The sequence below is a fragment of the Macrobrachium rosenbergii genome, chromosome 8, assembly GCF_040412425.1.
Source record: "Macrobrachium rosenbergii isolate ZJJX-2024 chromosome 8, ASM4041242v1, whole genome shotgun sequence".
In the NCBI taxonomy this organism is placed as follows: Eukaryota; Metazoa; Arthropoda; class Malacostraca; order Decapoda; family Palaemonidae; genus Macrobrachium; species Macrobrachium rosenbergii.
Genome location: NC_089748.1, coordinates 45,730,051 through 45,741,097, shown reverse-complemented (window position 1 = coordinate 45,741,097; position 11,047 = coordinate 45,730,051). Strand labels below are relative to the sequence as shown.

General features: G+C 35.4%; 1 protein-coding gene across 1 annotated transcript; it reads right to left on the bottom strand.

Annotated features, from left to right (window-relative positions):
* Window positions 1–2,343: 2,343 nt before the first annotated feature.
* LOC136841131 (uncharacterized) lies at window positions 2,344–9,889 on the bottom strand. Its single transcript, XM_067108177.1, has 6 exons — window positions 9,788–9,889; window positions 8,839–9,166; window positions 5,778–5,909; window positions 5,168–5,278; window positions 4,069–4,188; window positions 2,344–2,880 (listed from the first exon to the last, which is right to left on the bottom strand). Exons 1-6 carry the CDS (start codon window positions 9,836–9,838, stop codon window positions 2,711–2,713), a joined length of 912 nt encoding a protein of 303 aa, XP_066964278.1. The 5' UTR covers window positions 9,839–9,889; the 3' UTR covers window positions 2,344–2,710.
* Window positions 9,890–11,047: the final 1,158 nt, after the last annotated feature.

Here is an 11,047-nt window from a genome sequence, read left to right as displayed (position 1 = left end):
CACCGGGCCGTGGCTGTAAGTTTCATGAGCTTCGTCTGGCAGTATCATGGGCAGTGGCTGAGAATTTCATACAGCATTATACGCTATACAGAAAGCTCGATTGCGCCGAAGAAATTTCGGCGCCTTCTTTACTTGTTTTCTAATCATCCGAAGCGGGTTTACGTTGCGTGGACGGACGTAACTATTACGATAGATATCCATCCAGCCGAGTTTATTAGTTTCTCGTTGTGTCCAACAAAGGCATTACCTAATCTGGCCCTAATGTACACGTGCACGGAACACTGCTTGTTCGTCTAGACATGCACGCCTTTTCCTAGAGTGAAAGCGAAATGTGTCCTATGAAATTTATACATTGCGCTGTCAGTAAAATACGTGGCAGCGCTGTTTAAATGTTTAGCCGAATTGTAAAAGAGGAGGGGATTTTAGGAATTGCTTGTGGAATGATTAAATTTTGCAAATATGCAGATTCTGTTAGGACAAATATTGTATGCTCTGTTTATGAAGCTGATTTGTTCTTAGATTCTGAATTAAATCAGGTTTTCTTATTTCTTTTTGTCAGTGGCCCCTGTGGTGGGCTTGTTCCATATGGATATGGGTTTATCTTCTGAGTAATAATAATAATAATAATAATAATAATAATAATAATAATAATAATGCTAAGAGATTCACAGTTTCGTGAAAAACAATCTGTGTAATAAAAATCCACAATTATGTAGTAGATATATTATAACGTGAAATAAACAAAGACTTTCGAACACCTGAGCGGTGTTCCTCATCAGTGCTAACGTGAGCACTGATGAGGAACACCGTTCAGGTGTTCGAAAGTCCTTGTTTATTTGACATAGTAATATATTTACTATATAATTGTGGATTTTTTTTATTACACAATAATAATAATTCCTAGTATCTTCTGTAATTTCTTTCAAATGAACGCCATATTCTTTGGAAGCTTGAATTTCAAGTCAGTGGCCCTTGTGGGCTTGTTCCATATATATAGGGGTTTATCTTATGAATAATAATAATAATAATAATAATAATAATAATAATAATAATAATAATAATAATAATAATAATAAGTGATATTGCCATGCTGTTCATATACCAACGCTTATTTTTTTTTTATTGAATATGGAGTACAAAAACTTATGAAGGTTTTACACCTCAAATTAGGGCAACCATATTGTTTTGCACCTTTTTTTATTATTTCTTCTCAGAATTAAGAAAACACATTGTTTTTATGATGTTTATTTGATGGTTTTACAATGTGAATAATATAAAGTATTGCCATCTCAGCAAAGTAAAGGAATCAATGTTTTGCAGTTTAGAGAATAATAACAATATTTCGAATCATAATGGAACAGCTCAATACCTTATCATGAGGAGGATGTGATTGGTTCAAACAGTTTAAATTTACTGGATACATTTCCAAATACGAGAGAGAGAGAGAGAGAGAGACAGAACCAATATAAAATAAATAAGATTAAATATAAAAACAAATTGGAAAGCCCTCAAGTAGAAAGAAAATCCTTGTTTAAAAATGAAAAGAGAGAGAGAGAAAGAGAGAGAACCAATATAAAATAAATAAGATTAAATATAAAAACAAATTGGAAAGCCCTCAAGTAGAAAAAAAATCCTTGTTTAAATATGAAAAGAGAGAGAGAGAGAGAGAGAGAGAGAGAGAGAGAGAGAGAGAGAGAGAGAGAGAGAGAACCAATATAAAATAAAAAAGATTTAATACAAAAACAAATTGGAAAGCCCATAATTAGAAAAAAATCCCTGGTTAAATATGAAAAGAGAGAGAGAGAGAGACATAGAGAACCAATATAAAATAAAAAAAGATTTTATATAAAAACAAATTGGAAAGCCCATAATTAGAAAAAAATCCCTGTTTAAATACGAAAAGAGAGAGAGAGAGAGAGAGAGATAACCAATAAAAAATAAATAATACTAAATATAAAATAAAATTGGAAAGCCCTTAAGTTGAAAGAAAACTCCTGTTTAAATATGAGAGAGAGAGAGAGAGAGAGAGGGAGAGAGATTAGATAGAACAAATAAAGAATACATAAGACTAAATATGAAATAAAATAAGAAAACCCTTAGCTTAAGTAGAAAGAAAAATCCCGTTGTAATATGAGAGAGAGAGAGAGAGAGAGAGAGAGATAATAATTAAAGGCTCTCCCATTTTATTTCATATTTAAGTAAAAACCAACATTCATTTGAAACATGAGAGAGAGAGAGAGAGAGAGAGAGAGAGACAATAAAAAATAAATAAGAATATGAAATAAGATGGGAAAGTCCTCAACATAAGTAGAAAGAAAAATCCTGTTGTAATATGAGAGAGAGAGAGAGAGAGAGAGATAATAATTAAAGGCTCTTCCATTTTATTTCATATTTAAGTAAACACCAACAATTAGTTGAAGCATGAGACAGAGAGAGAGAGCGAGCCAATAGAATATAAATAAGAATATGAAATAAGATGGGGAAGTCCTCAACTTAAGTAGAAAGAAAAATCCTGTTGTAGTATGAGAGAGAGAGAGAGAGAGAGAGAGAGAGAGAGAGAGAACCACTAAGAAATACATAAGACTAAATATGAAATAAAATTCAAAACCCAATAAGTAAAAATACAATTCCTGTTTAAATATGAGAGAGAGAGAGAGAAACGAACTCAAAAGTTTATTGACACCATTCATGATCTGTTGACTGTCACATTTCAGTTTTCCTTCCGAGAGCCACTTATGCTGGCCTTTGTCCCCAGATTATCTAATGCAGTATAGAAGGTACAGCAGACACAGTTCCCACTACATTCGCCAGCTGTGGCCAATAAGGGTGGGCAGGAAGAAGAGCAGATGCCAAGTCTACCGCACGATTCGTGAGAACAGTCTGAAATGAAATATTAATAATTATAATGGAAAGTTCTAACTGGTTTAAGGGGTGTGTGTGTGTGTGTATGTTTTCGTGTGTGTGTGTGTGTGTGTGTAGCCTACATTCTAACCCTGCACGTGCATTAATCCTAATGGCAAGTTCAACCTAGTTCAAGGGGGTATGTATGTGTGTGTGTACAGTCTAACCCTGCGCCTACCACAAAAAAATTTTTTTGACAATATTAAGCTATAATCATAATGGAAGATTCTACTTGGTTTTAGGTGTGTGTGTATGTTTGTGTGCATGTTTGTTTGTGTGTGTGTGTGTATGTACAATCTAAAATTGCGCCTACCACAAAAAAAATTTTTTCTAATAATATTAAGCTATAATCATAATGGAAGATTCTACTTGGTTTAAGGTGTATGTTTGTGTGCATGTATGTTTGTGTGCATGTATATATATAATTTGACCACAAAACGTGAGGAAATTGAGTTGACATATAAACAGTTATCCAGGTATGTTAATATCATTCTAGCATGTAAATAGAGAACAGGGAGTATGTCAAAATTTTGTTTGCCACCGAAAAAAAATCCCCATTCTGACAGTTTATACTTTTTATGGTGTAGGAAAATCTTCAAGCTTTAGACAGCCTAAATTCGTCTTGAAATTCGATATATTCAACTTCCCCTGTTAATTAATGCAAATTACACCTCCCGCTATCTCCAGTCAGGTCGAGCTGTTGTTAGATAAATATTTATATAATTACTGATTAACTCTAACAGTGGTACGCTAAAATTTCCCAGGTGGTCTCTGTACAAAAAACATTTAGAACTGTGATGTTTTTTTCTCATGGCTTAATATTTTCAGCTGCTTTTGATGATAACTTGAAAAAAAAACACAAATTGGAGAACAAATATATATTTTAAAAATCCACATATACAGTTCCGGAGCGTCATCTCCCTCTATCGTGTGGAGACACTGAATAGGAAGCATGGCGCTCCGAAACTGTATAGGCCTATGTGGTTTCGAATATATTTTTCTCCAATTTTTTGCTTTTTTTTCAAGTTTCTGCTGCTTACTGAAGACAAGATGCATAGGTCCTTCGATCTTGCCCATATGAAAGCAGTTATGAAGTCAGATTTCATGGGAAGGATTTATATTTTTCTTAATAACAAAAATTCAAAGTAAGCCGATTCGATACTGTACCATCGACCTTCTTTTTACAACACTTGCAGCCGGTAGTCCCCATGCAGGGGCCATCTTGGTACTCCGTTTGTCGACAGATCTTCCTGCAGATGCCGTCGCCTCCACAAGTTCCCTCGCACCCTGGCGGAAAGGGGAAGAAGAAAATTGATTACTCCTCCTCCTCCTCCTTCTTCTTCTTTTTCTTCTTCTTCTTCTTCATACGATTTCAACCCTGTCTTTGTGATTGGTCAGCCCCTTTAGTTTTTATTATGCTATTTGTTACATTTAACTTCTTGCCTCTGTACTGAACCTATCTGTACGTCCACGAGTGGAAACGTTCTCTCTCTCTCTCTCTCTCTCTCTCTCTCTCTCTCTCTCTCTCTCTCTCTCTCTCTCTCCCAACACAGTGTTTTTGATGCAAAGCGGATGTGTATAGCTGTCAAATCTTCATTTGTCTTATTACAAAAATCGGTAAGAAATGCAAATGAATTTGCTAATTTTTAAATTTATAGATATATATATTTCCCAATATAAAACATGTAAATCGTCACAGAAGGGAAATATCTCACTGTCATAAGAAGCATTCATTAAAAGTAATTATTTTAGTATCACAATAATTAACTGCAAATGGTTGTATTACGAAATGAATTGTTACTTATTGGCGGTTAATTATCTAATATTGCAGAAGTTGATACAGGAGTATGCCTTTTCTGATATGCCGCAAAGAGATAACACACAAGTATACAGCCCAGTATGGTTCCCGTAAGGGGTTAGTGCCGGCGCACTGTAGACATTACTTAATGTTCTTTGCAGCCTCCTTTCGGCCCCTAGCTGCAACCCAGTCCTTTTATTCCTTTTGCTGTACCTCCGTTCATATTCTCGTTCTTCCATCCTGCTATCCACCCTCTCCTAACAATTGTCACATAGTGCAACTGCGAGGCTTTCTGCCTATTACACCTTTCAAACCTTTCTAGTCTCAATTTCTCTCTCAGCGCCGAATGACCTCACCATAGGTTCCAGCGCTGGGCCTTCTCCTGGATTCTGTATTGTAGTCCAGTATGGCATCGCTAGCTACGATAAACAACAATAACAACAACAAAAACATTATTGCCATACTCACGTCGGCAACATCTACACTGAGACGACCCCATGCAAGTGCCGACCTGAGTCTCCCACAGGAAATTGCAAAACTTCCTGCACTGGCCATTCTCCCCACACGTCCCCAGACACTCTGTGAAGGTCCAGAGAAAAGGATAAATTAGATATAATTCTCGAAGGTGAATCCAAAGGGTAAGTGGATGCAACACTTGGGGGCGTAGTGAAGTCTCCGCTGACGAGAAATGAAGCTGCCCTTAGTCTCAGTCGTGACGTGGGGCGGATTAGTGAGTGGTTTAGTCGGTTTGGTATGAGGCTGAACTCCAGTAACACGAAAGCATTGTTGATTAGCATCTTCTGAATAATAATAATGATAATAGTGTGGACTTGTACCATATTAATAGCAGTTAATCTTCTGAATAATAATAATAATAATAATAGTGTGGACTTGTACCATATGAATAGGGGTTCATCTTCTGAATAATAATAATAATAATAATATGGGCTTGTTCCATATGAATAGGGGTTCATCTTCTGAATAATAATAATAATAATAATAATAATATGGGCTTGCTCCATATGAATAGGGATTCATCTTCTGAATAATAATAATCATAATAATCATTTTTACTTACGCACGCAGCAACCACATTCGCTGGGATCCGTGCCGCACGAATTATCCGGATACAAGTTCTCCGTACTCGAGCAGCCGCTCTTGCACGTGCCGCCGTACGTGCACGTGCCGTTGCACGGACACGCCGAGGGCGCTGAAGGGATCAGAGAAAAGGAAAGGCGTCATAAATGGGCGTGTCATAAATGGGCGTAGGATTCAGATCCAGTGGTTTGAAGGCTTTTATTCAGGGGTGATGACGACAGTGGAGTGTCACTGGGGTTCTGGGACCGTTAGCTGATTAAGAAAGGGTTGTGGATTATATTTTGAATATATATGTATATGTGTGTATGTATACGTATATGTAGAATCTAATGGTCACTTTTTACCTGATACATATGTAGTTGTAATAGCCACAATCAATGCCCTCTTCACTTTCTCGAGAAGAATTCGAGAAAGTTAAGAGGGCATTGTGGCTATTACAATTTCATACGTATACCTATGTATATATTTATGTGTATGTGTGTATATATAGATATATATATGCATGTATATATATATATGTATGTATGTATATATATATATATATATATATATATATATATATATATATATATTATAATATATATATATGTGTGTGTGTGTATACATGCATACTTTTTAAGGCAAATATTTCTAGATATATATATATATATATATATTATATATATATATATATATATATAGACGGGGTAACGAGGGAAAGCACAGAGCATTTTCATGATTTATTGTGCCGACGTTTCACAAACCATCTCGGTTGCATTTTCAAGGCTGCAAATATTTGAACACCATATTACTCGTAATACTCTTAGAATATTTCGACAAAATACATATTTACTACATTGACATCCTCAGTAAAAGCAAAATATAGCAGAATAGTGAAATTTAAAAACAAATCAGAATACAAAGATATAAAAAGAACGTAAACTTAAAAAACTTAAAAAATGTAAAAAAGACGTAAAATAATCTTGACACCACTGGTTACATCAATATATTTAAAGTGAGACAAAATAAAATTAGTAAAAAACCAGCAAAAAAAAAGAACGAAAAAATTGAAGGTCAAAATAAAATTAATACTGCCAAAAGAAGAAACATAAAAGCGCAAAAACACTACGGAGTAAAACACCCACCCAGCGGGCAGTATCAAAGAGAAACTAAACAGAAGAACCTTCAGAGACCGAGAAACGAAAGACGAAGTGCAACGGGCCATTACGTAATGTACAATTGGATGGAGGAATTCTGCGAGTTTAACGACGGAACTAGCTTTTTTATCATTATGGACTCTAAGACGTGAAGTTCGTTTTCATTTTGTACGTGTCCTATGATTTGGAAATCTTTGGCCTCTATGTGTGTTTTACAGATCTTTGAGTGATTCCGAATATTTGATTGTTCTGGATTGGACAGTCTACCCCCTGTCCTAAAACTTACTCCTCTATGAGAGTCCAAGCGTACTTTTAGTAGCCTTTTTGTACATCAACATAGGTCCCTCGACTACATCTAGGGCAAATATATTTGTATACAACGTTGGATGTAAACATTGGACTCAACTTGTCTTTGTATATGAACAGAGAACCAATGGTGACTGGGTTCTTAGGAATAAGTTTCAAGTTTAGGGCTGGTAGTTCTTTGTGTATTATATCAATTAGCTTTTTCTGAAATTGTCATCATGAAGAAACGGAAAACTCGCATACATTTTTAATTTGGGAACAGTGCTGATAGAGATAGGAGGAACAATTTTCCGGTAGAGTATTTTATTTAAGTACCTGAGAAAGAGTTTACGAGGAAAACAGTTGTTTTCAAAATAAATACCTAATTTAATGATTTCCTCGTGGAAACTAAACCAGGAAGATGTATGTGTCAATGTATGCGAGTTTTCCGTTTCTTCATGATGACAATTTCAGAAAAAAGCTAATTGATATAATACACAAAGAACTACCAGCCCTAAACTTGAAACTTATTCCTAAGAACCCAGTCACCATTGGTTCTCTGTTCATATACAAAGACAAGCTGAGTCCAATGTTTACATCCAACGTTGTATACAAATATATTTGCCCTAGATGTAGTCGAGGGACCTATGTTGGATGTACAAAAAGGCTACTAAAAGTACGCTTGGACTCTCATAGAGGAGTAAGTTTTAGGACAGGGGGTAGACTGTCCAATCCAGAACAATCAAATATTCGAATCACTCAAAAGATCTGTAAACACATAGAGGCCAAAGATTTCAAATCATAGGACACGTACAAAATGAAAACGAACTTCACGTCTTAGGAGTCCATAATGACAAAAAGCTAGTTCCGTCAAGCAACCGCAGAATTCCTCCATCCAATTGTACATTACGTAATGGCCCGTTGCACTTCGTCTTTCGTTTCTTTGGTCTCTGAAGGTTCTTCTGTTTATTTTCTTGATATCGCTCCGCTGTGCGTTTACCTGTAGCTTGCGCTTATGCTTTTCTTTGGCATTAATTTTATTTTTGGACTCTCAATTTCGTTCTTTTTTGCTGGTTTTTTACTAATTTTATTTTTGTCTCACTTCAAAGAATATATTGATGTAAACTAGTGGTGTCAAGATTATTTTACGTCTTTTTACATTTTTAAGTTTTTTAAGTTTACATGTGTTTTTATATCTTTGTATTCTGAGTTGTTTTCTTAAATTTCACTTATTCTGCTATATTTTTACTTTTACTGAGGATGTCAATGTAGTAAATCTATGTATTTTGTCGAACTATTCTGCTAGTTATTACGAGTAATATGGTGTTCAAATATTTGCAGCCTTGAAAATGCAACCGAGATGGTTTGTGAAACGTCAGCACAATAAATCATGAAAATGCTCTGTGCTTTCCCTCGTTATCCCGTCGATGTGGATTTGGCAGTGGCTCATATTTGTGATTGTATATATATATATATATATATTATATATAATTTATATATATATATATATATATATATGTGTGTGTGTACATGCATAATTTGGCTGCAGCATTTTCCTGTAAGGCATTCGCATGAACGGAAATATGCCAAGACTCAATGCAAGATACAGGTACAATCTGCCAATGGCGCGCCGCTCAGACAGACCGTCGTCGTAGCAGGGGAAGAACCACTTGAACCATGAGGGCAGACACGACCCTCCCCTCTCGCGACAGACGTCAGATTGCTTGCAACACTCGGCCACCGAGCCCTGGAAATTCTGGATGTCCTCCGGGGAGGTTATCCCGAAGTAATTGGCCACCTCCGTCAGGCCTCTGGCGTTCCCGGTGGTGAATGCTGGGACCTCAATCTTGCCGCGGAGGATGTTTGCTGCGTGGCCCCTCTTGTTGATGTGTCCACTCATTACCTCTTCGCTGCAGTAGTCTGGCAACAGCGTTTGGGCGAGGGCATCCTGCTGGGGAGGAATCCCGTCAGAATTTTCGTTTTTGCAAAAGGAGCTGATTTTGTTGTTTTCTTTCAAGGAATGTTACGGCGGAACTGTCACGTTCGCGCGGCATATAGAACTGGGCCATTGGGACTTATTTTTCTACCAATATTTTAATAATATATTTGCTGGGAGGAATATTATCAGAAATTTCGTTTTTGTAAAAGTAGCCAATTTCATTGTTTTCTTTCAAGGAATATTACAGCGGAACTGTCAGGCTTGCGCGATACATAGAACAGTGGCTTCGAGACTTATTTTTCTACCAATATTAATAATATATATTTGCTGGGAGGAATCCCGTCAGAATTTTCGCTTTGCAAAAGCAGCACATTTCATTGTTTTCTTTCAAGGAATATTACAGCGGCACTGTCACGCATGCGCGGGATATAGAGCAGTGGCTTTGAGACTGTTTTTTACCAGCAATAGTAATATTGCTGGGAGGAACATTTTCAGAAATTTCGTTTTGACAAAAATAGCAGATTTCACTGTTTTCTTGCGAGGAATTGAAAGAAATTGAAACCTGAACTGTAGATGGGGCAGTTGGAACTCATTTCCCCCTAATATTAATAATATTCACAAAATTTGTACCTGGGCAAAGAGGATAATCCCAACGCAGATTAATGGAAGCTGACGAAGCATCCCAAAGGTCAACGAGTTGTTATTTGACCTGACCTAATGTAGTCGACCTGAAATAAAAAAAAAATCAAAGCTGATGAATAAAACCAATTACTTATTATTTCTTTCACAAGTAAATCTCTATCTTACTAGATTCCCCTTGGGTGTAGTATGCCTTCAGTGCACCTCACGCAGTGCACTGTAGGCATTATTCAAGGTTCTTTGCAGCGTCCCTTCGGCTCCTAGCTGCAGCCCTTTGCACTATCAGTATAATAAGGTTTTAAATTTGTGATTTTAATATAAGACAGTTTTGAATTTTTAAATTTATGATTTTAATATAAAACAGTTTTAAATTTATGATTTTAATGTAAAACACTTTTAAATTTATGATGTTAATATAAAATAGTTTAAAATTTATAATTTTAATATAAAACAGTTTTAAATTTAAGGTTTTAATATAAAGCAGTTTTAAATTTGTGACTTTAATGTAAAAACAGATTTAAATTTGTACTTTCAGCATAAATCAATTTTAAATTCGGGGTTTTAGTCTAAGCAGTTTTAAATTTCACTATTAGTATAAAAACTGTTTTAAATTTGTGATTGTAGTGTAAAACAGTTTTAAATTTGTACTTTCAGTATAAATCCGTTTTGAATTCGGGATTTTAGTCTAAACAGTTTTAAATTTGCACTATCACTATAAAAGTTTTATTTGTGATTGTAATCTAAAACAGTTTTTGCATTTGTACTATCAGTTAAAACAGTTTTAAATATCCACTATCGGCATAAAATATTTTTAAATTTTCACAGTCAGTATAAAACAGTTTTAAATTTGCACTTTCTTATACGTATAAAACAGTTTTAATTTGCACTTTCATTAAAAACAGTTGTAAATTTGCAGTTTCGGAACAAATCAGTTTTAAATTTGTGATTTTTATACAGAAGACTCTCGTTTTGGATTGAGGATACCAAGAGACTTATTGCCGTGGAACTTTTTCCCCCGCTTCCGTGGTCCCTGATCTTACGAGATGGGTAGCTTATCGTAATTAATCTCCACTTTTTTTTTTACAATAACATTAGGGGTTTTTGCACTTTTGTGTCCGCACTAAACAAAAAACATAAAAGATCACATTAAAAAAAATCGACTTCACCATTTTGCACTGCAATTTTTTGGTGGAATATTTCCAGTATTTATAAACAACAGATTAGGTTCCCGTAATTTTCCGCTGCTATGCA

Excerpts from the sequence above, each read along its gene's own strand:
- LOC136841131 (XM_067108177.1), bottom strand. The coding sequence starts at position 9,838 with ATGCTTCGTCAGCTTCCATTAATCTGCGTTGGGATTATCCTCTTTGCC. Across the intron at positions 5,279-5,777 it reads CGAATGTGGTTGCTGCGTGC|AGTGTCTGGGGACGTGTGGG; the intron begins GTAAGTAAAAAT and ends GGACCTTCACAG. Across the intron at positions 2,881-4,068 it reads TTGTAAAAAGAAGGTCGATG|ACTGTTCTCACGAATCGTGC; the intron begins GTACAGTATCGA and ends ATTTCATTTCAG.